Source organism: Rhineura floridana, chromosome 3, assembly GCF_030035675.1.
Source record: "Rhineura floridana isolate rRhiFlo1 chromosome 3, rRhiFlo1.hap2, whole genome shotgun sequence".
NCBI lineage: Eukaryota > Metazoa > Chordata > Lepidosauria > Squamata > Rhineuridae > Rhineura > Rhineura floridana.
The window spans coordinates 73703928-73730938 of record NC_084482.1 but is presented as its reverse complement, the minus strand read 5'-3'; the positions used below and the strand labels follow the sequence as shown (position 1 = coordinate 73730938).

Genomic DNA, 27011 nt, shown 5'->3' with positions numbered 1-27011 from the left:
AAATCCATAAAAGCTCTCCAAGTTAATAGCAAAAACATCATACTGAGACAACATTCATTCAGAATAACAAAGGCTTTTCAAAACGTTTTTGCCCTGAGTTTAATCTATATTTTCAGTAACATCTCAATGTCGTTTTTCAAATACATACGTGGTTTCTATTTTCTGGCAAATGGCAGAATGTTCCTTAATAAAAAAGTGTGTCTTCCTATTAGATGAGAAGCCAGCTTAAAAAATATTTTTTCTCAAACTGGGAATCTAGACCATTAGACAGAGAAAATGGGACTTTGGCACAAATTATAAAATGGCTCTGCTAGCCTAAATTAATACAGCATAGTTCAGTGCATTCTGTAACAATTAAATGCAATATCCTCTTCATATTGTTGGGTCCAAACTGGGCAAGCTTTCATATACAGAAAAATATACTGTATATACTGCTTTAATTACAAAGACAAAAAAAATAAAAAGACCAAGCCGTACTAAAAACATATTTATTTATACAGGAAACAGGTATAGGACTGAGTCTTTAAATAATCTGCATCTAACCTGTTTCTGAATCTTCACTGTCGGAGGAGCTGGACTCACTGGTGCTCTCAGACTCTGAGGAAGAGAACCCCTTCATTTTAGAGGAACCAGCAATTACATCCACTTTCTCTGCTGCAACAAGATAATAGCACAATATTGTCATTGGATAAGAATATAATCCAGAACCCATTTTGTGCTACGCAGTACTCCCATTAAACCCTACGGTCTGCTATTTTTTTCCACATGGAAGATTTGTGTATATTGATAGTTTTAATTGGGTTAAATGGAGCTCTGCCCTTTGAGAGCAATTGTGCTGCCATACTGCTCTTTTTCTTTCCAAGGCTTCAGAGTAGAAGAGAATTTGCCTTGTTATATAATCCTTTAGAAAATAATTAACAGGACTCTATGTTGCTGTAAAAAAAAAAGGTTCGGAAATTGCCAAACTTATTTCTCAAATATCTCAAACAGTGATAACTAATTGAAATCTTGATATTTACTGCTGTACACCTTTATTTAGAAAAAAATTATCCTTCCTTTGAAAAATGTGTATCAGAAAGTAGTAAAATTATTAATCCAAAAAACCTTTAATAACTTCCAAACAAATGGAGAGTATCATTGGGTCTTTGTTAATAGCTTTATGAGATACCATTCTACAGTTTTGGAAACACTCTTTGCAACTGAAAAAAGTTGTGTGTCTGGCTGTGGTGAATGGTTGCATAATAAATAGAAAACGCATAAGTTTTACAAAGCAGTTAAAATAAACTGTAACAGCATAAAATACTCAGGAAAAACAGAAATGTGGTCTGTTTTTTTAGTTGTTTGAAGAAAATACTTGTAGTGTAGTCTTAAGTAGAGGAACACTATGATCCAATGGCCTGTATCATAGGCCATCAAGATGAAGTCCAGCGATAATATTTAACACATCTGCTCCTTTGTAATTAATCTAATCCATCGTTTGCTGGAATGGCTGCAACTCTGGAATGATGGATTCTTTATCCTCGCATGAGTTTATAGCGCCTGAATTCTAACATGTTCCCCCATCTCTGCATAGTGGTAAGAGATTTAATACACATCGCTGGAATGTGAAGGAACAGCTCTGAGCCTGAAAGATACCTTGAGGTCTCCTCTTTTTCCGTAAACAAGACGTTACATATCTCTCCAGCTCCCGCAACGTGGATGCCTTTAATGTCTCAAAGTCAATTTCAATCTCATCAGGATTGGAGTTTTTGAGCGTGGGTTCTCTTGACTGGATGATGTGGACAACCCGGCCTAGTTTCTCGCCAGGGAGTTTGTTAATGTCCAGGCTCAACTGTCTTTTCTCCTCATAAGACATTGGTTTACATTTCTCCTCCTCCTCCGACTCATAAGCAGGAGGCGGCTTGGGGTTCTTCAGAGTCGCAGGCTCCTTCTTACTACTTAAAGAACAAGTAGAATGATTATAAGAAACAAAATGATTCTAAGAGTTTAAACAGGCAACATGACATTCTAAAATATTAAAGTTTGTTAGTATTGTCTATTGCATTCTGAGAGTTGGCATAATCCAATCCCTAATCATGTGAGCTGAGTGTCAGGAACTTTACAATTTAAATCTTACCTTTGACATAAACTTACTGATGGCCTTAGACAAGCCATCATTTCACACTCTTAAACTATCTGAAATTTGGGAATAATAATGATCTGTTTTACAGAGTTACTGTAAGGATTATCAAGATAACAAATGTGAAAATTAAGGAATACTCAGGGTGTTATATAAATGCAAATCATAGTTTCAGCACAACAAGCGTACATCCAAAATGTCATGTAGCAAAACAGAAAATCATAGATTTTCAAAATGTACTTACAAAATGCAAAGCAAGCCATCATTTTGACTTGTTAATCTGTTATGAAAAAGGGTATGGGAGGAACAATGTAGAGAAGTATCTGATATATGTGTAATAGAGAATACACTGTAAAAGATGGCATAGGACATTAAGCACATGATTTAAACTATGGAAATTAGGCCATCACTAACTTTGATATAGCATCCACAATCCAATGAGTTCTGTTGTTCATATGCAAGGTAGGGAGAATGCATGAGCAGAAGTGTACTTTTGTAGTTTCTAAAAAGCAGCCTCCCTGTTGCCTACCACAGATCACTCACTCTCAGTGGGTTTTAAAAAGCAACTTATGAGATAGGAATGTTATCTGCACATGAAGAAAGCAACAAAACCTCTAGTGTAGTCCACCATTTTTTGTTCTCTAGATTAAGGTCAGTAAGCCTCAACACCATTAAAAAGCCACATATACCAAGATACTCACCTGACAAACCTGCCTGAGCCAGAATTAGAGTCATCAACGGCTATGACAGCTAGTATGTATATGTTACTGGGGAATTGCACATGCAGTGCCAATTTAATCCAGTTATACTTGGTGCAATTTCTATATACTAAAGCAAAGTCAATGGGCTGGATCCCATTGACACTGTGCTGAAGGGAGATGGTGAAAGCAGGTTGTCCCATCCCTCCCTCCCCCAAAAAGCTTCTGTGAGGGTCAAGGGATTGGCTGTAGCACTGGGGGTATCCTCAAAAACTGGGCAGAGGCATCTTCTGCAAGTAAAGCACTTGCAGAAGTTGCCTTCACCCAATTTGGGGCGATCTTCCCTCTCAACTGCAGCTCACCTCATTCAGTAGCGTGCCATGACCTTCAGGAGTGACTTTTTTGGGGAAAGCAGAGCTGCTTCCACCATCCCTCTTCAGTGCAGTCATTTCTAGATTCAACCCAGTGTTCATCAAGTGCAGTGCTATATTCCTTCAACCAGAAATATATTGTCCCACCAAGGAGAAAAAAAAATTACTAATCTATAATTGATCTTCTCTTTAGTAGTCATAGCTACACACAGGTTTTGCAACTGATTAGCATTAGATCCATTTCCAGGAATATTGCAGAGCTCTAGTTAGGGAACTGGCCTTCTCTTAAGGTTGCATTTTTAAATTTGGGGTAGGATTTGGCATGGCAGAGCTAACCCTAGTACTTACTACAAAGAAGAGCCTGTTAAGGTGTAACCTTATTGGCTGTTGAATTATCTGTTTCCTCCCTGGAAGAAGGAGATGGGAAGGGGAGGAACTTAAATCCTAACAAAAGGGTTTAGCCTGATTGAAAAATAGAGGAGAGGTCCTTCCTATGGCCTTACAATGGAATTCAAATCAGAGAAGGAGCAGATAGTAAGAAAGAAAAGTTCAGAGGCAAGTAGGAGCTATTTTGGTAATATAAATTGTTGGTTTTTGCTTGACTGCCAAGGCTATTGTTATTTTTTTTTGTAGGTACATATCTGGTTTTGTTGCTGAGGAAGCAAAATAAACAAGGATATTTGACTTGATACCATCTGGTTCCTTTTAAATCCAGCACAACAGCAGGCCATTCCCTACATTATCATTCCCCCTTCCTGTTTTATCCTCACAACAACCCTTTGAGGGAGGTTAGGCTGAGAGGCAGTGATTGATCCAAGGTTACTCAGTGAGCTTCATGGCTGAGTTGGAATTTGAACCATGGTCTACCAAGTCCTAGTCCAATGCTCTAGTCCAACTACTACACCACATATAGGTTACATGTACACAAAGTGTGTTTATTCTTCATGGTCTTGTGTGTGTCCCACATGTATGACACTGGATAGCTTACATTCCCTGGAGGGGGATGCTGATATTCTCAGAAGAACAAACTAAGAAGAACTGCACTGCCAAAGACAGTAGAGAAATTTCATAAAATGGAAGGAGTGGAGAAAGTAGGTGCTTTACAGGAGACACCTGGAGAAAACCAAAGAATCAGCCAGAAGCCTGGTTAAGTGGCTCTTCACACCAACTGTGACAGTTAATTTGCTAATTTATAGGAAACAATGTATTCCATTCTTTGTACAGTAGGGCCCTGCTTTTCGGCGTTCCGTTAATACGGCGGTTTTCAATTAGAGTAAGGCCCCATTCGTACGGCGCTTGTTCCACTTTTACGGCGTTTTTCGGCATGACACAGCAGCTGAGTGTCGGGCACCATTTTATTGACGGAGTTCTGCTTTTCAGCTATTTTCGCTTTTCGGCGGGGGTCTGGAACGTAACCTGCCGTATGAGTGGGGCCCTACTGTATTATGGGTTCAAGATAATCAGAGCTGATGCAGGGATATTTAAGGCCAGCTGGTATGGAACTGATTGGTTAGACAGCATGATGTGTCATCATAAGGGTATCAAGTGAAGTTTTTTTTTTGTCTTTAGACTGTTTACAGGATGGCTTCAAAAGCAGAGCCCTCAAGTAGGAGTGGGACTGGTGGTGGAAGTCTGGGTCATCTGTGGAGTTGAAGTTGAGACTGTATTGGAGCTCAATGGTTGAGAAACAGACACCAAACAGAGTCTTTCCTGAAGCTCCATGGGCCAGTCACAAACGGTGGGTTTTCTTCCATAATGATTCTCTAAGCCGTGAGGAACTACAACAATGTGTCTGCTTTGTGAACTGAGTGCATGCACTCAATCACTCAATGCACATGCAGATAGTTCAAAAATAAAATCTTCTTGAAGGGAGGGGCAAGAATGCCAGCTCCCTGCGTACAGTTCTAGAATGTTCCTGGAATTGGTTCTGTATCTGTGAGTGGAACTGCATGGAGACCAAAAAGAACTACTCAGGGGAACAGAATTTGCTCCCTGCCTACTTGATCTCTATACTTCCATTTGCTCCTCATCATAGCAATCTGCAGCACCATAAAAACATTTTGTTATTAAAGTTAACTGATATGTAACCTAACATCCTTTCGTTTCTGATTTTTTTTTTACATACAGCTCCTAGTGCCTATTTCAACTCCTTGTCTATTTTACAGTGAACACATATATTGGCAAAAGTCCAGAAGACAGTTTAGAGGAATGTATGCTTCTCTCTAAAACAGATATGCATACAATTCTCACTAAGTAATGTTCTCTGCATCTTAAAATATAGGCCTTATGAAGAGTAAAAAAAAAAAATCAATATAAATAATGGGTTGTATGCAATGTTAGTTATGCTCAGAGGAGACCCACTGAAATTAACAGAAATTCTCAAGAAATTAGGATTTCTTGGTTCAGAAAATGGCTCTGTATTCAGACTTCTTGATAAAGAGATGGCCTGCGTGGAAAAAAGTTTCTTCCCAAGTTTCTCTAATTAATTGGCTGTGTGAGATCATCCTTTGCACCTGTGTTATCTGAAATAAGGATAAGGACTGCACTTCAAGGCCATTACGGCACCCTGCTAAGTGGAATCACATACTTCTGTGGTAAGACTCACACGTACACGCCATGTCTGGAAAGTTCCAGCCAACTGCCTCTCTGATTGGTTAAGGAATCAGCATGGCTGGTGCTAGACCTTTTCTATAAAAGTGATTTGGGTTCTTTGTTCCCTGCCCTACATCTTGATTCCTGTCTTGGATGCTGGTATTTATGAAGATCCTATTGCTATTGGCTGGTTTAGTGGGGTCAAATGCTCTAAAGTGGTTTATATTAGAGTAGGCAAGACTTGACCAACTTAGGTACATTAATTTCAGTGGATCTACTCAAACAGAACTTAGTTTGATACAGTTCCACAATAACAATTTTCCAGCATAGCAGTCTGTTCAAGGACAAAAGAGTCTTATGTTACTCAGACAAAATGAACTTGATGGTCAAGAGTCACACTGTTTGCTACTGGAAATGATTTGACTGATACTAAGGTTTTCTGACATGCACAAAGTCATTCATTGCTCCTCAAAATCTACAATAGGAACTGGAGACTGCTGAAGGAGTTTCTGAAGGAGTAAGCCTTAATATTAGGAAAAGAATTTGCTAAAACCAAAACCCTGTGCGCGCTAATCCTAAAAGTCTAGAAAGTTCAAATAAATAGTAGTGCTGTTTAACTACAGTTATACTTTTGTAATACTACATAGTTAAACAATGTGAATTCAACTAGAGGCTTTAGTTATTGAAAAATGAAATGGATTGCCTTCAAGTTGATTCCAACTTATGGTGACCCTATGAACAGGGTTTCATGGTAAGCGGTATTCAGAGGGGGTTTACCATTGCCTTCCTCTGAGGCTGAGAGGCAGTGACTGGCCTAAGGTCACCTAGTGAGTTTCATGGCTGTGTGGGGATTCGAACCCTGGTCTCCCAGGTCGTAGTCCAACACTCTAACCACTACACCACACTGGCTCTCTAGTTATTGAAACTAATTGATATTTTGCCATAATCATGATGAGATGTTTGTTTCTCAATCTAAGCTAATCAAACAAGCAAACTGTAAACTGGAACACAGAGGGCTGACCTTGAGTTACTGTTACTGCCATTATTCTTCTTGACCTTCTTAGGTGGTGGATCCTTGGTTTTATTTTTCTTATTCTCTTCTACTTCTTCTTTCTTTTTGTGCTTCTCTTTTTTCTTTTCTTTCTTGTCTTTTTCTTTCTTCTTTGGTTTGTTCTGTTGCGGCTGGGACAGGGCAGCCAGCTGCTCATGCACTGCTTTAAGCTAAGGAGTAGACACAAAGGAGTAGACGCAATTTTTAAGCACAAGGAGTAGACGCAATTTTGTTCTGATCTCCTCTTGCATTCTTTATTTTACTTTCCTCCCCCCCGCCCCGGATATGCTGATCCTTCTGCTCACTTTGGTGCCCATCTAATTTCTTGTTACACTGAGGTGTGTGTGTGTGTAACATTATTATTACGTCACCCATTCTGTATCATTAATATTTTGTTTATTGAGCAGGAAGGGACGAGACTAGAAATTCTTTTAGATGCTAAGGCAAGCGTAGACTGCTTTGGAAGGTCAGGATCCTTCTTTTGCCCATACTGCTTCTTTCCTCACATCATATAACAAGTGCAAAGAGTGTGACTCTGAGGTTTCAACAATTTCACTCTCCACAATGAGTATGGTGCTGTACACTGGTGAGCCACCAGCTCTCCTCCTTCCAATTTTGAAGCTAGAAAGGTAGGCAGAGATTGTCCCAGCAGTTGCACAACAATGCTTGTCCTTCTCCAGGTCCAAGGTTGGGAGGAAGGCTAGGAGCTGTTTGGCAGCTGCATGACCACGAGTGCCTTGACCATCCCCTTAGTGAAAAAGTCAGAAATTATAGCCCCATGGCGATTCCAGACTCTCTTCACACTAGAGTTCAATAGCACACACAAGAGGATTGTGCAAAAATAATCCCTGCCTGACTCTCTCCAGGTAGAATTGTGAGACCTGGGATGAAAAGTTCATGATACCTGGCTGTAAAGGATTTGTCTACTTTCCTCCCTTGAAGTAGCATATACTTGCTAGAGACCTGAGAACTTTGGGTTTATGGTGGCTTCTTTTCCTCTGTTGAAGTCTCAAGTTGTAGGATAGTGCAAAATAATGAATTGCAACATGGTCCAGAGGACCTAGACTATGCAAATGGTTGGTACTCCGGGAACTGAACAGAACCTTACCTCAAACTTGAAATGTGGACTTAAATAGATAACTGGACAAAAATTGATACAGATTCCATGCATAAATATTTTACCTGTTCTTGGAGCTCTGCTAGCCGCTGAGCTCGTTCTTCTTCAGAATCGTCTGATGAACTGTCACTATCAGAGGAGCTGTCACTGCTGCTATCACTGGATGAAGGTGGGGGCACTTTGGGTGGAGGTTGCACCACTACTGGAGAGGAAGCTGGAATCACAGGTTCTTCAGGCTCATCTGGCATTTTAGCAAAGCGCATCTCAAATACATCCTGGGGAAATACAATGAGCAATATATACATTACTTCCCTTCAACCACCTTCAGGATGCTACTTATCCTCTTCCTTAAAAGGAATGGAACCACCAGTGGTATCCCCCATTTCAAACCCAGAGAGGCAGTCCAGAAGGATACCACGCTCAGTGGATACAACAAGTCTAGGAGAATCAACAGGAACACATTCCTTCCTTTTGTCTCTCTGGCAAAATTTGTTAATCAGGTTTTCAGTTGTCTCAAAACCAGAACTCAAGTCTAGACTTACTGAAAAATAAAATACATTTGCATGTGTGTGATATATATACTTGAAGATAAAACTCTTGCCTAGAGAAATGTATATATTTGGGGCTTACAGTTCCATGTTTTATGTTAAAATATTAATTGGAGTACTGAATTGTTTTCACAACTACATTTTGTTGAACTCATTTAAAAGTACCAATTTAACACAGAAAATTATTTTAGACAAATCCTTTCTTTACCTGTAGTTTCCGGGCCATAGCAACTACCTCATGATCAGGAGGATTATACTTGTAACAATTGGAAAACATCAATCTGACATCAGCTGCAAATTCCTGAGCATCTCTATAATCCCGGTTCTCCAGTTTAGACTGCAAATATAAAACATAAATATTCTGTCATTAATATTGGAAACACAACAAATGAAGACTATGGAACGATGAAACTACTATTTTGGACTTCTACCATACAGCCAGTGTGGCGTAGTGGTTAGAAGGTTGGACTATGACCTGGGAGCCCAGGGTTCAAATCCTCACATAGCCATGAAGCTCACTGGGTGACCTTGGGCCAGTCACTGCCTCTCAGCCTCAGAGGAAGGCACTGGTAAACCACCTCTGAATATCGCTGACCATGAACACCTTATTCATAGGGTTGCCATAAGTCAGAATCGACTTGAAGGCAGTTCATTTCATTTACCATATATCAGTCTGTGAGTATGTGCACAAGGAAGCTACAGCAAGGTTTATTGCAGAAAGTGGCTATACTTAAATATCACCATAATTGTATATCCCCACTGTCATTAGAAAGCAAGCCAGTTGCACTCAGCAGCACAGTGTAAGAATCCACTGAGGCTCTCTGCTCCCTCCCTCCTGGAAAAATGTGATGGTGGTGGGAATCCTTCTCTCAGGGCAAAGCATATTGGGCAGGGTGGACATGAAAGTGTCTGTGCCACTGTGGTTTGTTGTGCTGGTTAACAATGCCTAAAATTGGGGTGGGGAGTTTCAGGTTCATAGGGTCGCTATAAGTCGGAATCGACTTGAAGGCAGTCCATTTCCATTTTTCCATAATTAGCCACTGCTGAAAACTACAGTGGTACAGATGCTTTCACGCTCCCCACAACTCTTAAATACATAGTTCTGAGGAAAGGATCCTTTTATGTCCTTCTTAGAACTAGACAAGAAGGAGGGAGGTGGATGGTCTTGCTGGTGCTGGGGGTAGAACGTCCTGTCAGAGCAAGATATTCTGAAGTGGTATGAAAATAAACAAAAAGAAAGCTGAGGGAGGAAAAGGTGCCACAGCAGCAATGAAAAAGAGGGGCAAGAGCAGCTCAGGAGGCACAATCTCTTGCACCAGGACTAATACAAATGCAGTGTACCTGGCAAATAAAACTACATGGGACATTTTGTGGAAATTTGGGGGACAATTCCCCCTATGTATTGCACAGCCACATTAATAGGGAGACCCAGTGCACTCTTAACCACATTGCTGTCCTGCACCAGAAGTCACAACTCATGAAGATACTTTTGTTTGCATCAATTCATCTTTTTTTCCCTTTGCAAACAGCTTCAACTAATACATTCCTTCACCTATCTTTTCTGAACCAACATTATTAATAGATTCAGTTCATTCATTTCCCCTCTCCACATTAACACAAGCAAATCTGTCTTAATTACTTTTAAAAAGTAGAACATATCTCTGACAAGAAAATATTTACTTCTCTGAAGTTAATCCTTGTTCCCCACTTCTACATAGCAAAGCCTTACACACAAACAAGGTGACTAACTAGGAACTACTCAGACCTAAGCTGAACCTGACAAAGAAATAGCCAGAAGAACTGCTTTCTGTATTAATTTTATATAAGTACCACAGCCAAGGAAGGTCAATGGAGTGCTCCACCAGAGAACACACACCCAAAAAGAATTCTTGTAGATGAAATCACTGTCTTAAATTTTGGTGCTCCACAGTATCATCCTGATAGCACCAGAGAGACTGCAGTGGTCAATCTAGATAAACCAGGTGATCTTGGGAGCCAATAATGGTACTGCTAGTCTTAAACAAGAACTTTTCTATGGACAGCTGTCCAGTCTGAATAACTCCTAAGAACAGTCAAGCAAACTCCTGTGCTTCACCTCTGCTGTCTTTCAGAAACTGCCCCTCAGATTGGCTTTGACCATTTAACTCTTCCTCTGGCCCGCCTAACGCTTACCAACCATCAGTCTTGAATCACATTACCTGCATCTGGCCATTCAGACTCATGGTTTCTGCTTGTAGATTTGGTACATGCTTACCTTGATCCATACCCTTTACCTTACTAGGCCCAGTTATATAGGATTCCACTGTGTCAGGAGGTATGTGACAATGTGATATTTATTTCCACAGAATGGAGATGGTGACTGCTTGCACCATAGCTCCTTAGTAACCTGCAGTTGGAGTGGCACCATCAGCCCTGTGGGCTCATCTACAGAGGGCAGAAAGGTCTGAGCCAATGGGGAAGGAAGGAGCAGGAGTGCCTTTGACTCTGGCAGGGCTCTAAAAATATCTGCATTTCAGCTTGCACAGCTATAGACTAACACAGTTCTGCTTTGTGATCTCTATTACATACTAATAACAAGCTTAATTCTCCTAAGTGCTGCTCTTTATGTAGCCAAAATAGCGCCACCCATGTACCAGAGGGACTCAGGGAAACTCAAAGGCAGAAATTTTAAAAAAAATCTAGGAAAAAACACATTCTAAGGGAGAGGAAACCCAAGAACAAGCCAATGACGACTGACCACACTCACTGAGCATGAAATACTGACTGACCTTTGGGGGGGGTGGAAGAGGGAAGGAAGAACATGGAGTATCACAGCAGAAAGCATGGCTGGAACCCTGAACAAGAGCATTCTACATGGCAAGGTTCTGTTGCAGGTCCTACTATTATTTATTTTATTTATTTATTGCATTTATATACCGCCTCATAGCTGAAGCTCTCTGGGCGGTTTACAACAATTACTATTATGTATTGATGAATACAGAAAGTGCTGTAGAACCTTAAACCCTATTCAGCCTCTCAACCCATGGGCTAGGTATCATCTCCTAACCATTTTTCTTTCTTCACCTTTTCTATTCCACAGGCTGCCATCACTTTTGGCACAAGTTTTTCCACTGTTATACCCTACAGTATTATATATTCATCAACAGTCAGTTTCTGAACAACTTCTGAGCATCTGTTGTCTCTCCTGCCAAGAAAACTGTCCCCAACCCAACCTGCTAGTGCAACTGCTTGCACATCCGCTACAAGTTCTGTTGAGTGGCAATAGCATATTATCTAGTCCCTGAACAAAGGCTGCAAAATCGGAGAAGTCCCTTCACATATGAAATTTAAGCCTAACTTTGGTAAAGCTGACACCTTTGGTGTAGGCGGTATTTTGGACTTGCTGCAGAGGTGTCAACAGAAAAGTTAGTCACCTCCACTGCTACTTTCTGCAACCTTTGTGTATTAATTTCCAAACTGAGCAAGATTTGTGCATCCAACTGCATCTAATTTTTTCTCAGACCAGCATGCACAGTTGTTTTTGCATCCAATTACCAAGTTGTTTTTTTCCTCCTAGTAGAAATTAAATTAAAAATAATTGGTTATAAGGGCCTAGCATACTTGTCTACAACAGAACTACATCAGAAATTGAACCTGGAAGATTAATGCAGCATCCCTATACACAACACATACTATAAATAGATGATACTCCCTCACATTCTAAGAGAGAAACATTCTCTCATTTTAAAAACTTCCCTAGTGTACCTCAGCAAAATCCCTTATTATATATAGGTCTAGTTGGCCAAGCAACCAAAAATACACACATAGCTCTTGTAACCATGTGGTCTATAACAGGGATGATGAATCTGTGGCCCTCCAGATGTTGTTGGAATCCAACTCCCATTAGCTTTAACCACCAAAGTCAGTGGTCATGGATGATGGAAGCTGGAGCCCAGCAACATCCTGAGGGCCACAGGTTCTCCAACTCTGATCTATAAACCTATGTAGTAAATAAGCATATACATGTCCCAGAGAACTTCTTAGCTGTATACATGTTTGGGTGGCTGCATATACAATATAAAACTACACTTACTTTAATTGTGCTCAGATCCATGGGATGCTTAATGATATCACGGTAATCATGAAGCCCAAGTGCTTCCACATCCACAGGTTTGTAGAAGGGCCATGCATACGCAGCATGCTTCTTAGCAAACATCTCCTTTGTAATGCCACTACAATACTTTAATTGTTCTGACACTTTATTACTGTTACTCTTCTCTACTACATGCTGCTGAGAGTCCGGAACATCCTTCTTAGGAGGCTTCACTGGTCGGCTTTCCCTTCGTGGACCTGTCTTGGCAGACTTGGGTTCAGCAGGCAGCGATGAGGATTCATGAACTGGGTCTATTGTTGTTGGAGTTGTAGTGTCTGCTTTCCTCTTCACACCTTTTTTTGTCTGCAAAAGCAAGCAGATGTTCTATGTAGCCTTCTGTTCTTTTACTGGTCATATAGGACTAAGTAGACTTCTTATAATAAATATTCCATATATGAAGGGGAAAGCACAATCACAAAGTTTTCCCATAAATATGACACACATTTAGGTTTAATTTTGATGTCTAGACAATATATTTGCTTCACTTTATTAAGGCCAAGCCACACCTCCTCACTGGGCCTGCTCTGCACCCATGAGTGCTTATGTCTGGCTGGAATGTGTCCTTGAACTGTGATGTTGTTTATTGCTTTCCTGGTTGGAGAGAGAGGTGTGTGTATGCATAGAAACTGAAAAAGGGCTGCAAAAGATCCCCTGCTACTGCTCTATATTCCCTGCTTCTCATCTGCAATTAGGGGATAATGCCACCTTTGCTTCTGACAAGATAGTAGTAAGGCGTACTGAGATAATGTATGTGAAAAATCTAAACACTCTCTGAAGCACCATATAAATACTTCTTATCATGAACTATTATTAAACATATAGCCTATGCTGCCCTTGAAAGAAGTGCGTTTATTATTATTATCTAACTGTGCTAGGCTTTAGTAGTACATGATAAAATTCCTGAATTAATTATATGAAAAGTTTGGCAACATCTCATTGTGAGAAATGAATTTAGTATAGGCTCATTTCACCTGAATGCTGTTTTTAATTGTTATGTTCAAAATGAGAATATATTAACAGCTTTGAAAAGAAGAAAGCTTTGTCTAGAAGCCACACAACTTCATCTATATCTACCTTTATAGAACAGTCTGCACACTCCAATCCACATTTACTAAGATTTAAGTCTCACTGTGTTCAATAGCCCTTACTCCTTAGTAAATGTGTTTAGGACTGAATCTTTCAACTAAGTAAATGTTATGTTATCTAAAGCAGGAAGGTCTCACTTTTACTTTCAAGCTCCGGGTAAGAAAGAGAGGTGAAAAAAGGCTCAAACTTCAATATTGACCTGACCCATGATAAGCTAGTCTTACAAACTTGACAACTGGCCTGCTGAATTTATACTGTAAGTATCTAGGAATCATATATATAGGAATCTATACTGAAAAGGTTAAAACTGTATCACTCTAAGAAGAGGCAACTTCCCGGCAACTATTACAATATTATACAGCCACGAGAGTGGCTGTATACTATTGCCAGCGTGGATTTTTCACATTCCGCAATGTTAAATTGAAAATACCCCCCACGCCATTCTGATGCTTCCCATAAGCTCATTTCAAAACAAAACCTTACAAAACTTATACTCCTGAACTCAGAAACACTTGCTTAACAACCGTCTCAATTTTCATGGTGATACACAAAACAGTGAGAGAGAACAGAGAGTTTAAAGTCTAAAAAGAGTGAAAAAAAACCCAGAGCCCTTTTGGACTTTCCCCTGAGAGTTCTCATAATCTGTTGAAATTAATTAAAAATCAGCCATGTTCACAGAGTACCCGTAATCCTATTACTGACCTTGCCCCATACTCTGACCTTCATCTTCTGCAGTTTAAAAGTTAAAAAAATGCCTGGCTGATTTTTAATTAATTTAAGAACTTTTGGCTGGAACCCAATTATAACGTCAGGCATGCTCAGCAAGAACCAACTGTCAGTGTTCTAAAAGCCTCACAGCTGCTGGGCTTGGCTAATCAGGGGGCCGCACCCACACCAGACTTTGATTTCACATGAGACAGTCATGGCTTCCCTCAGAGAATCCTGGGAAGTGTAGTTTGTGAAGGGTGCCGAGAGGAGACTGCAATTCCACTGACAGAGCTCCAGCGGCCAGACTGGTTTAACAGTCAGCCACTCTGATTGAAGGTCTGTGAGGGGAACAGGGCGTCTCCTAGCAACTCTCAGCACCCTTCATTAACTACACTTCCCAGGATTCTTTGAGAGAAGCCATGACTGTTCAAAGTGAAATAAAGGCCTGGTGTGGATGCGGCCAGGAACAGCTTTGGTTTAAATTTGGGTGGGAGGTTACATGTGCCTTCTGTAGCTGAAAAGCAATGATACTGTTCACAATGTTTTCCTTTTGGAAAGAAAATGGTTTTCCCCTCTGCCCAGTGCCCACCCACCCAATCTCCTCCCCTCCTGCTCCCCCTCCCCCGGGTCAGTGTTGAACTAGGACCTGGGAGACCAGGGTTCAAATCCCCAGTCATGAAGCTCATTGGGTGACCTTGGGCCGGTCACGGCCTCTTAGCCTCAGAGGAAGGCAACGGCAAAACCACCTCTCATTTACCATGAAAACTCTATTCAAAGGGTCGCCATAAGTCGGGATCGACTTGAAGGCAATCCATTTCCATTTTCAAACATGAATGCACAGAAATAAATCCCACTGAACTCAAAAAGTATGCATATGATCAAACTAGGGTTGCCAGGCCCAGCCTCCAAGAGGTCTTCTATAACTTTAAAAGTTGTGCAGGGGGAAGGGAGAATTTCATCTTGTGGTTTTTCCCATTACAGTGTTGCAAGAAAACCTGCATTTGGCTGAATTTTCTCTTCTCTTAAAGATATAGAATCATTCGCAGGCCCTGAGCCTGGCAACTCTAGATCAAACCCACGCTCCCTTCTCCCTCCTATCCCCTCCGTTTGCCCCTCCCTCCCCATCCCCTTCCAATACCTTCTTTCCCCTTCCTCCTCCTCCCCCTCTTCCTCCTCCCCATGGTCAGTTTTACCTATCTTAAACATGATTGCACGGAAGTAAATACCATTGAACTCTATAAGCATGCAAATGATCAAACCTGCCCTCCCCTCCCCCTTCCTTTGCCCTCTTCCAATACGCTCCTTCCCCTTCCCCCGCCTCCTTCCCCATGGCCAGTTTTTCCTATTCTAACCATGACTGCATAGGAGTAAATCCCATTGAACTGAATAAGCATGCAAATGATCAGACCTGCTTTCCCCCTCCTTCCCCTCTCCTCCCCCTTCCTCCTCCCCCCCTCTTCCTTTTTCCTCCTCCCCTGCCCACTCCATCCCTCCCTCCCTCCCCCCGGTCAGTTTTGCCTATCCTAAGCATGATTGCACGAGAGTAAATTGCACTGAACTCAAGAAACATGCAAATGATCAAACCTGTCCTTCTCCTCCCCTCCCATCCCAGTCCTCCCCTCTGCCTTTCCTCCCCTCCCTCCTCCTCTTCCTCCTCCTGCCCTCCCCATCCCCTGTGGTCAGTTTCACCTATCCTAAGCATGATTGCAGGGGAGTAAATCCCACTGAACTCAATCAGCATGCAAATGATCAATCCATTCTCAGCAAACTTGCACAGGATCCCATTTCTTACCTCCCAGATTAAAAAGCAGGGAAATTCACTAATAGACAATAAACCTTGCAGTTTAAGAATGTACCTATCAAACTTTAAAAAGCAGGGAAATTGGGCAGCTATAGTGAATGCACCAGGGGAGCAGAAGACCTGACCTCTTCTCTGAGATACTTATACAGCCACGAGAGTGGCTGTATACTATAGCCAGCGTGGATTTTTCATATTCCGCAATGTTAAATTGAAAATACCCCCATGCCATTCTGATGCTTCCCATAAGCTCATTTCAAAACAAAACCTTACAAAACTTGCAGTCCTCAACCTTGAAGCCCTAAACAACCCTCTCAATGTTCATGGCGATACACAAAACAGTCAGAGAGAACAGAGAGTTCAAAGTCTAAAAAGAGAGGGAAAAAACACAGAGCCCTTTTGGACCTTTTCCCCTGAGAGTTCTCATAATCTGTTGAAATTCATTAAAAATCAGCCATGTTCACAGAGTACCTGTAATCCTAATACTGACCTTGCCCCATACTCTGACCTTCATCTTCTGCAGTTTAAAAGTTTAAAAAAATGCCTGGCTGATTTTTAATTAAGTTAAGAACTTTTGGCTGGAACCCAATTGTAACGTCAGGTATGCTCAGCAAGAACCAACTGTCAGTGTTCTAAAAGCCTCACAGCTGCTGGGCTTGGCTAATCAGGGGGCCACACCCACACTAGACTTTGATTTCACGTGAGACAGTCATGGCTTCCCTCAGAGAATCCTGGGAAGTGTAGTTTGTGAAGGGTGCTGAGAGGAGACTCCCGAGAGAGCTCCAGCGGCCAGACTGGTTTAATAGTCAGCCACTCTGATTGAAGGTCTGTGAGGAAAACAGGGCGTCTCCTAGAAACTCTCAGCACCCTTCACTAACTACACTTCCCAGGATTCTTTCAGAGAAGCCATGACAGTCCAACGTGAAATAAAGGCCTGGTGTGGATGTGGCCAGGGGCAGCTTTGGTTTACATTTGGGTGGGAGGCTACATGTGCCTGTTGTAGAATAAAAAGGTGGGGGAAAGCCTGAAAAAGAATGATACTGTTCACAATGTTTTCCTTTTGGAAAGGAAAGGGGCTTCCCTTCTGCCCAGTGCCCACCCACCCAATCTCCTCCCCTCCCACTCCTCCTTCCCTCCCTGCCCCTCCCCAGGTCAGTGTTGGACTATGACCTGGGAGACCAGGCTTCGAATCCCTACACAGCCATGAAGCTCACTGGGTGACCTTGAGCCAGTCACTGCCTCTCAGCCTCAGAGGAAGGCAATGGTGAAACCACCTCTGAATACAGTTTACAATGAAAACCCTATTCAAAGGGTCACCATAGGTGGGGATCGACTTGAAGGCAGTCCATTTCCATTTTCAAACATGAACGCATAGAAATAAATCCCATTGAACTCAAAAAGTATGCAAATGATCAAACCCTCCCTTCCTTCTCCTTCCTCCTATCCCCTCCCTCTTGCCCCTTCCCTCCCCCTTCCAATCTCCTCCTTCCACTTCCCCCTCCTCTTTCTCCTCCCCATGGCCAGTTTTACCTATCTTAAGCATGATTGCACGGACGTAAATACCATTGAATTCTATAAGCATGCAACCTTCCCTCCCCTCCCCCTTCCTTTGCCCACCTCCAATATGCTCCTTCTCTTTACCCCTCCCCCATGGTCAATTTTTCCTATCCTAACCAAGATTGCATAGGAGTAAGTCCCATTGAACTCAATAAGCATGCAAATGATCAGACCTGCTTTTCCCCTCCTTCCTTTCTCCTCTCCCTTCCTCCTCCCCTTCCTTCTTCCTCATCCCCTGCCCACTCCAGTCTTCCCTCCCCCCCAGTCAGTTTTACCTATCCTAAGCATGATTGCAGGGGAGTAAATCGCACTGAATTCAATAAACATGCAAATGATCAAACCTGTTCTTCACCCCTCCCCCTCCTGCCTGCTCCCCTCCTAGTCCTCCCCTCTGCGTTTCCTCCCCTCCCTCCTCCTCCCCTCCCCATCCTCTGTGGACAGTTTCACCTATCCTAAGCATGATTGCAGGGGAGTAAATCCCACTGAACACAATATGCATGCAAATGATCAATCCATTCTCAGCAAACTTGCACAGGATCCCATTTCTTACCTCCTGGATTAAAAAGCAGGGAAATTCACTAATAGGCAAAAAACCTTGCCGTTTAAGAATGTACCTATAGCCCACAGCTATATCTATTAAACTTTAAAAAGCAGGGAAATTGGGCAGCTATAGTGAATGCACCAGGGGAGCAGGGGACCTGACCTCCTCTCTGAGATATTGTACTGCCATACAAATTGGTCAAAATGCAAACACCATTTGGGTTGGTCTTTCACAGTCCAATCCACTTGCTGTGTAGCTTGGAAGAATTTGGTAACATGTGCCTCTGAGCATATGGTGAGTGGTGGCAACACCTGCAATCAGCCCAAATAATAGAAAGAAGACATGTGCTGTGCTGATCTTGTTTTAGCAGGGAGGAAGCAACATTATTAAGACAGTTGATATAGTTCAGATGGTCACTTTGAATATGTCTGATTTCCTTTGCAATTTTAGTGAAGTTTCCTATAGGAAATCATTTTCTTTTTTTCTATTTCTGTGAATATGTGAAGTATAGCAACACTTTGCAAAATGTATACTAAAAAAAACTCCAAACATAATTGTGGAATAATGGCACTGACATCTACAGAACAGTCTCTAGTGGACCTCAGGAGTGTCTCAATTTACACAAGATAAAACAGTGGGGGGTGAAATATATTCTAGCAAAATGCTGGGTGTGCTCTATGTTTTTAATTGACTGTGCCCACCTTGCCTTAAATGAAATGGTTTAAACATAGCAGGCTGAAAACATGCACCCTCTTTTTTCCAACAGCTAGAGTCATTGCTGAAGTAGCAACATATTGTAATCAGTCTGATTTTACATCAAACTGCAGTTTCAGATTCAACTGTTAATGCACCCAAAATAGAAATGGAACATAACCTCCAATTTGAAACACAAAAAATTGCTGTCTTCACCATCATATGACACTGACCAATAAAAAGGCTTTGAAATAAATAAAAATAAATTTGACACAGATTTCTAGGATGAATAATGAGGGAAATTAAGTTTTCTAGTTTAGATTCTCTGTAGAAACATTAGTAACACAGGAAGTAAGAAGAACAACAACAAACATACAAAAATATAATTCTTCATCTTTGGAGATGGCAGGTGTTGCCACCACTCACCATATGCTCAGAGGCACGTTACCAAATTCTTCTAAGCTACACAGGAAGTGGAATGGACTGTGAAAGACCAATCCAAATTGTGTTTGCATCTTGACCAATTTGTAGGGCAGTACAATTTCTCAGAGAGGAGTTCAGGTCTCCTGCTCCCCTGGTACATTCACTATAGCTGCCCAATTTCCCTGCTTTTTAAAGTTTGGTAGAAATATCTGTGGGCTATAGGTACATTCTTAAACCGCAAGGTTTTTTGCCTATTAGTGAATGCGCTTGCTTGCATTAACGCGTTGTCTACACGAATTCACCTACCTACGTATCAGATGTAATAGAGCTGGTCATCTTTCCAGGGCCATCCCAACCCATAAAGGTGTTAAACAGGGATGTGTTCTGGCTCCCATGTTATTTAACCTATATATTAACACCTTGGTTAAAACTCTATCACCATTAGATACTCCTCATCCTACTCTATCTAATAGGCCCATATCGATCCTTATCTATGACGATGATGTGGTCCTCCTCTCTCTGTCATCTGTGGGGATGAAATGTTTATTGAATGGCCTTGCCAACTATTGTAGTAAAGAACTCCTCAAAATTAATCATGATAAATCGAAAGTTGTGGTCTTTACTAGAATGAGACCACAACACCGATAGCAGATTAATAACCAGCCAATAGAGCAAGTCATGGCCTATAAATATCTTGGAATTATATTTCACTCCACAGGATCATGGCGAATGCAAATAAAAAGTGCCACGGCCAATGCACACAGAACTTCAAGGGCACTTCTCTCCTTTTACTATAACAAAGGAGGACAACATATCCCCTCTGCCATACAGATTTTTGTGACCAAAGTCGTTAGTCAGTTACTCTATGGTGCCTAAATAGGCATTTATGACAACGATGCACCTTTAGAAACTGTACAGACGAAGTTCCTGAGATCGATATTTGGTATTCCTTCTTGCATATCTAATGCAATTCTACGTTTAGAAGCTGGGCTCATTACAATGAAGGCCCGCATAAGGTTGCTCAAAATCAACCTATGGTTAAAACTGCTATTCACACCTTCAGGATTAGCCCCACTAACGCTAACTGATTCTTTTTGCTCAAGATGGAAAAAGACTTTAACATCCACACTCCATCTTTTAGGCTTCTCTCCATCTATGATCTTGGCGTTGGGCTACTCCAAAGCCAAAGCCCATATTGCTCAAAGAATTTATGACACTGATTTGCAAACTCATTTAACCCGAGCTGCAGCTTCTTCCTGCTCTGGCCTTAGATATAATACGCAACCATTTGCTCCGGCTCGCTATCTGTCTACCCTGACAATTTAGACTATTTAGACTCTATCACCATTAGATACTCCTCATCCTACTCTATCTAATAGGCCCATATCGATCCTTATCTATGACGATGATGTGGTCCTCCTCTCTCTGTCATCTGTGGGGATGAAATGTTTATTGAATGGCCTTGCCAACTATTGTAGTAAAGAACTCCTCAAAATTAATCATGATAAATTTATCATGATTTAGACTATCAATTTAGACTAAATTTAGACTGGTGTTCACTCTCGCAAAACTTAACATACTACCCTCTGCACTTTTAGAGGGCAGATTTAAGAAACTGCCATCAGCTACACGGGTATGCCCCTGCGACAACAGCACAGTGGAGTCGGTCGAACATGTTCTACTCCAATGCCCATTTTACTGAGACTCCCGAATTGCTTTAATCGCGCCTATTCTACGAGGAATTTCCTCCAATGATGAAATTTTACAGACTATTTGCTATCAGATTGCAACCCTTACATATCAGTTAAGGTAGCCTATTTTTGCGCTGCCGCCATTCACTCTCAGAAGTTGCTAATAGCTCCCTAACCTACATAAGACCCATTCATATTCAGGGTATAGTCCGCCTAAGCTATGAAGAACTTTGTTCTAAAACCAACCCCAAAGACATAATAAAACATCTCCTATTGCTAAACAAATAGTTCTGGGTAAGATGATTTCAAAGTTTTACTAGTAATACTGTTCACGTTGTATTTTAAAGAAATTCTAACTTTCATTTTAATGTTAATGCCAATTGCTGTCTGTATAAATGTTTTACTATTTGCTGGTCCATGACCGTAATAAACTGTATTGTATTGTCCAGAAGGGTAAAAAAATGTGATTCTGATTGCCCAGATCACTATACCTGAAATCACTTGCTGAATCACTCATGCTGTCAGCCAGAACTCAAGGGCCTGACTCCCCACCTTTTTCTTCATTGCCTCAGAGGCCCCTACTTGCTGCAGTTGCTTCAAAAGTTTTTAAGGCCTTCACTACAGTTCTTGTTAGCCAATAAGCCATTGTAAGGGCTTCCCATTGTCTTCACTATTTTCCTGCCTGACCCAGAAGTTTCACGGTGTCCCAGTTCTACTTCTTCAGGATTGCTCACCACAGCCCAGAAAGGTGTACATGATCTCCTATCTTGTCTTCTGGAGGTCCTTTCCCTACAAATTGTAGTCTTCACATTTGTTCCCTCTTTCTGTGTTTGTGCATTCTACATGCCCCCTCTGATCTTCCCTTCCCAGCTGTGCATGACTGAGTCCTAGTATGCAAAGTGAGCCTGGGGTGGGTGCGTGGGCAGGCTAGTGTGCCTTCCTTGGTTGTGCTGAACTCAATCCCCCACCATCTCCTCTTATGCCTTGTGTGCTTGCTCCTTCATGTGTGTATGTTGTGTGCATGTGTGTTACTTTTAGTTGATGTTAGATTTAATTAGCTAAGTCTCTCAAATCAAAGAAATGCATATTGTTACTGAGCTAATCCTTGCTGTTGTTGTTATTGTTGCTGAGCTATTCCTCACTGAAGTGTTAAATGCATTTATTTTGATTCTGTGTGTAATAAATATCCCCATTTCTAAGATCTGTGTGACTGTTAGCTACTGGGGCATAGCTTGTATTCTAATATCCAGATCTCTAATCCTCAGTAGTAGAACATCACCACCAAATGTAATTTAAACAAGAGAAATCACAACCGTGCAAGAGTGAACTGAGAGAACTTCCAGCAGAGAGATATGTCCTGGGTCAACACCCGATCATGGCTTTGAAGGACTTCAGGCAAGTGACTTCACCTAGGTATCCAAAATTGTCACTTGCCATAATGAATAATGAAACAGCAAAGTTGTAATTTACTCACCTTCATGGGTTGTGCAGCTGTTGGGATAATTGGTTGGTGTGTCTGAATGGGCTGAGGGGCAGAAGCTGGAGGAGGAGGAGGGGGAGGTGGTGGTGGAGGAGGTTGGGGAGGCACGACTGTCATTACTGGCGTCTGGGCAATAAGGTCAGGGGTCACAGAAGGAAAGGAATGAGTTGTTTGCATGGGCTGAGGATTTGGCTGTGGAGCCTGCGTCTGTGGTGGGGATGATGCTTGAGTTGCATTCTGTACCGTTGATGCTCCTGCCTTGGATGTAACTGTTAGAAAAGGAGAAAACATTACATTCTGAACATCTAACCTCAAAGCATGCAAAAATATACTTTTCACAGCAACATAAATCCAAATGTTAAAAAATCTATAACGTATTTCATTCTCTAACTATATTTGTAGGAGACTTAATATTAAAGCAACAAAGTTTTTCAATAACCTATCCATTACTGACCACGTGTATTCCAATAACTAATATATAAACACCTAGCTGAAACAAATCTATTTTTTTCTCCCTTCTCCATATTTATTATTTTTTCAATTACCACCACCTTCCATCTATTTATTATTCAAAGCAACATGGTAGGGTAAAGTGTTAGCTTTTTGCAGGCACACATATTAATATTACTCCTGTTAACAAATACTGTATGAATTATCTATCGATAATTCCCAAAAATGGCTCTCTAGGGTATTCAGGAAGGTCATAATTTTCAGTAATTAAATAGGGAAACACATTTTTATCCTGCAATTCTTCATCGTGGAAGAGAGATTTAAGTTACCAATATGGGAGACATTCTTTTGCAATACAAAATCCAGGCTTTAAACTATAATACTTATTCTAAGATCTAAATCACCCTGATTCCAATTATTATATACTCCTTTCTTTACAGTTCTATACATAGGCGATTTCACCCTTAACATGGCTGAGCTTACCAAGGGCAGGGAGCTGATTTATCCTTCACCCCCATAGTATCTATAAGTGTACCTTTTCACTCTCTCCTGTGTAAGAGTATGGCTGTCATTTATTCTTGTGGGGAAAAGTTAAGTACTAGGATTTGGGGACATCATTGGAGTAGAAGCAAAATTTATTCTCTAGCACTGATGCTAGGTAATTTTCCCTCCAAGAAAGGGATACTATGTGTACATACAGTGCCTTGCAAAAGCTTTCCAACATAAAACCAATGTCACCTTACAATAATTGATTTTGAGTTTCAGTGTTTCAAAATAAAATATCATACAGAACGAAATTACAATGTACCATTCGTAATTAAGTAATATCAGAGCATTGGTCAGGGGTCTGATTATTTTTGCAAGGCACTGTATGTCTTGATGCATAGATCATACAAATACAAGCTATCTCAAAGAAGTCCTTTCAAAATACAAGCTTTCCCTCCCTACTGATACACATCATGACAATAAGCATTTTCCAGTCCAAAACTGGGAGCTGAAATGGTGGATCAAATATCAGTACCTGTTTCCTTTCTGCCACGTCCTCTTCCTTTTGTCTGGACTATGACAATTTCAGTTTCTTCCTGTGTCATTTCATTTATTTTCTGCAGAAAAAGTTTTTCTAGAGCTTCTGCCATTAATACAATATCATCCCCGGGCTGAATAAAAAAGAAATGTAAGAGGTTTGGAAACAGCAGCATGGAAAACTTGTTCATTGCTGTGTGATACTGTGGAAATATAGTATGACAAATGGCAGCAAATTTGCCTAACTGGTATCAATGATATAGAATCATAGAATAGTAGAGTTGGAAGGGGCCTATAAGGCCATCGAGTCCAACCCCTCTGCTCATCTTCAGTGTTACTATTGAAATGAATGGGCCTAAATTAGTCACGTCTACTAATTTCAATGGGTGTATTCTGCGTAAATTGAACATTTGATAAGGATGAATTTTACTTCAAAAATCACCATGTGAACTTAGAAATCATTCAGAGCTTTTAGCATGCATTTCCAAGAATTTATTTTTAAATGGAAGCTATGCACTTCCAGTAAAATCCCTGAGGCCTCAGGTTCCCTTTAACTGCACCATATTCATTATCTGATGACCAAATTTCAGCTATTTGACACAGAGGAAATCATGTAGCATACAACACTGACTACTCACTACATAGCGTCACACGCTAAAGTAGCTCATACTCTCATTTCTGCTTCTTAAATGGGTTCACTATTCTTTACTTATTGTAGAAATTTATATCTTTTTATGTTTGTTAAAAAAAAAAACCCACGGCAGAAATTTTCTCAAATTTACACAATCTTCTAAATCTCCATTTTGACAAGTGTTAACAAGTGAAGAATTACTGAGTCTTCTCTAAAGAAAGCAAATATTGTTTATATAGTTCCTTAACAGAAATATTGTTTATATAAATGTGGGTCTGCTCTCATGATGTTGGATACTAGGTAGAATCCAATTGATGCTCCTTGCACTGTTGTTCCAGTGAAAGAATCCAAGGAGCGTCGAGGGACCCTCGGAACAGATTGGGGGGGAGGGCACTGGGGAGAATTGTCAAAAATACCCTCCCTCCTCTTCCATTAGTGGACGTCTCCCACTGGATCCAAAGGCCTTGCATTAAACCAAGGGCACTAATTGAATACAGTTCAATGTACTTTATCCTGACAAAATCAGGTATGTAGTGAGCAATTAATTCAGGAGTGCATCATTTGAAAGCCCAAACCTATGCAGACAATACCTTATTGTAGATGTAACAGTTTGTAAACATTGTATTGAAGTCCTGGATACATTCTTGAGCATTCCAGTAGTAGTTATTCTCCAAGCGTTTCTTTATTGTTCCCATGTCCATAGGAATTTTAATAATTTTATAATAATCCTGTTGGAGAGAATTAATTATTACAAAGGAAAACTATCAGGCTGCTACATTAAACCTTTTCAGGCACCAAAGCTTAAAGAATATGTCTCAACTCTATGTCAACACATTTAGTAACAATGTCTAGAAGATAAAATAATTTTACACTAAAAATATTCAGATTCTTATTAAACAACTGATAAACAGGGAAATCATTAGATCATCCAACATTTGTTCATTAGCCATTATACATCTGCTTATAACTGCTTCCACACAGTCAGACACATCAGTGCCCTGTTAATCTGCAGACAAAAATAACATCCTCGCACCCACAAACCTCTTTCCAGGTTTCCTTATAGCAAAGTTATTCCCCATGCTTTTAGCTAGTGCGGGTGGGTGGGTGGTAACCATATTATGTCTGTCTTCTACCCCTCTGTAACAGACCACTATTACAGCACTGGGAGAATGGTGTGGAGGCAGATAGATAAAACTCTATCCTTCAATTCAGTGGCTCTGAATTCAAATCCCTACTGGGAGGAAGGGTGGGATATAAATCTAATAACAAATAAATAATAAATAAATTCCCACTACTTCCATAACTGGTTTTAACCAAAGAAAAGGCACTGTAAGATTTCATCATGGACATGTCCCACCTAGGCCCGCCTAGTATAGCCCTCAATTCCTCTGTGATCTTGAGTTTAAAATAGCCTTTTAAGGTAAAGGACAGGGATACATCCAATGGATAATAAGAGCACAACTTCCAAGAATATTAATAACTTCATGCATGATAATTTGTTCATCAGATGGTTGATCAAACAAAATGTGGAATCTGCACCCAATAATCCATGTAAATTAGAACTTTTACAGCAAAGATATTTCTAATGTTGAGGATTCTGGTTTCAGCTCCCAATTCAATTCAATGGTTATCTTTTTAAAACCACCAACTGAATTAGCTGGTCATTCCTGCAGGCAGTCTTTAACAACAGCAGGATATACTTAATATTTGTGAAACTCACAAAGACAGGGATCTGTCTGAACTGCATATACCTTCAGTGGCCAAAGAATGTAGTCCTGTAAGCACACTCTGTAGCATATCTAATGGGCTCTGGACATTACTGGTTCTGGTAGTTAGGTTGGCAAGGTGATCAAGGAAATCACCCAGCCCTCCAACTGGACTCCTGGAAACAACTGTGGCTAAATTGAATGTTCAACAATTCCTGGTCAGAAGCATCTGTGCATCACCATGTGGTGCTGCCCAGTACATGAATTATGCGAATTAGGCTCCATGAAATCAGGATAGGAACACTGGTCATCAGTTCTTAAATTCTTAGCAATAATACAACCTGACTCAAAGCACTAACACATACTGTAGAACCATAACCATCTAGAATAAAGAATACTAAGTGCACAGTGATGTTATCTCAAGTCCTAAAGACATAATGAAACTCTGTTTTTGATAGCTCATCAAGTGCCTAATCACAGTGATAATTTATCTCACTGTACCACCCTGTCAGCCCACCATTCAGAACTACTAATGGACAGCTTTAATTTGATTTTTCAGCCTGATTTGCCTCTATAGTCTATTTTAACCCCATACC

At 40.8% G+C, this 27011-nt stretch overlaps 1 protein-coding gene and 1 long non-coding RNA gene across 12 annotated transcripts in view; one reads left to right on the top strand and one right to left on the bottom strand.

Moving 5' to 3' along the window:
* Positions 1 to 5228, top strand: part of LOC133380060 (uncharacterized) — a 42609-nt gene extending 37381 nt beyond the window's left edge. For both annotated transcript variants that reach the window (XR_009761358.1, XR_009761359.1), the window contains one exon: positions 4758 to 5228. This is a non-coding gene — a long non-coding RNA (uncharacterized LOC133380060). The remainder of the gene's footprint in view (positions 1 to 4757) is intronic.
* The window catches only part of BRD4 (bromodomain containing 4), a 128232-nt gene that overhangs the window by 25148 nt on the left and 76073 nt on the right, over positions 1 to 27011 (bottom strand). For 9 of the 10 annotated variants that reach the window (XM_061616561.1, XM_061616571.1, XM_061616563.1 and 6 more), the window contains 9 exons: positions 25300 to 25437; positions 24077 to 24212; positions 22600 to 22874; positions 12569 to 12931; positions 8705 to 8833; positions 8014 to 8223; positions 6802 to 7001; positions 1636 to 1937; positions 544 to 654 (listed from right to left, as the gene is read on the bottom strand). In XM_061616561.1, the coding sequence (XP_061472545.1) occupies positions 544 to 654; positions 1636 to 1937; positions 6802 to 7001; positions 8014 to 8223; positions 8705 to 8833; positions 12569 to 12931; positions 22600 to 22874; positions 24077 to 24212; positions 25300 to 25437 (1864 nt within the window). The remainder of the gene's footprint in view (positions 1 to 543; positions 655 to 1635; positions 1938 to 6801; positions 7002 to 8013; positions 8224 to 8704; positions 8834 to 12568; positions 12932 to 22599; positions 22875 to 24076; positions 24213 to 25299; positions 25438 to 27011) is intronic. The other variant, XM_061616570.1, reaches the window with a different exon arrangement.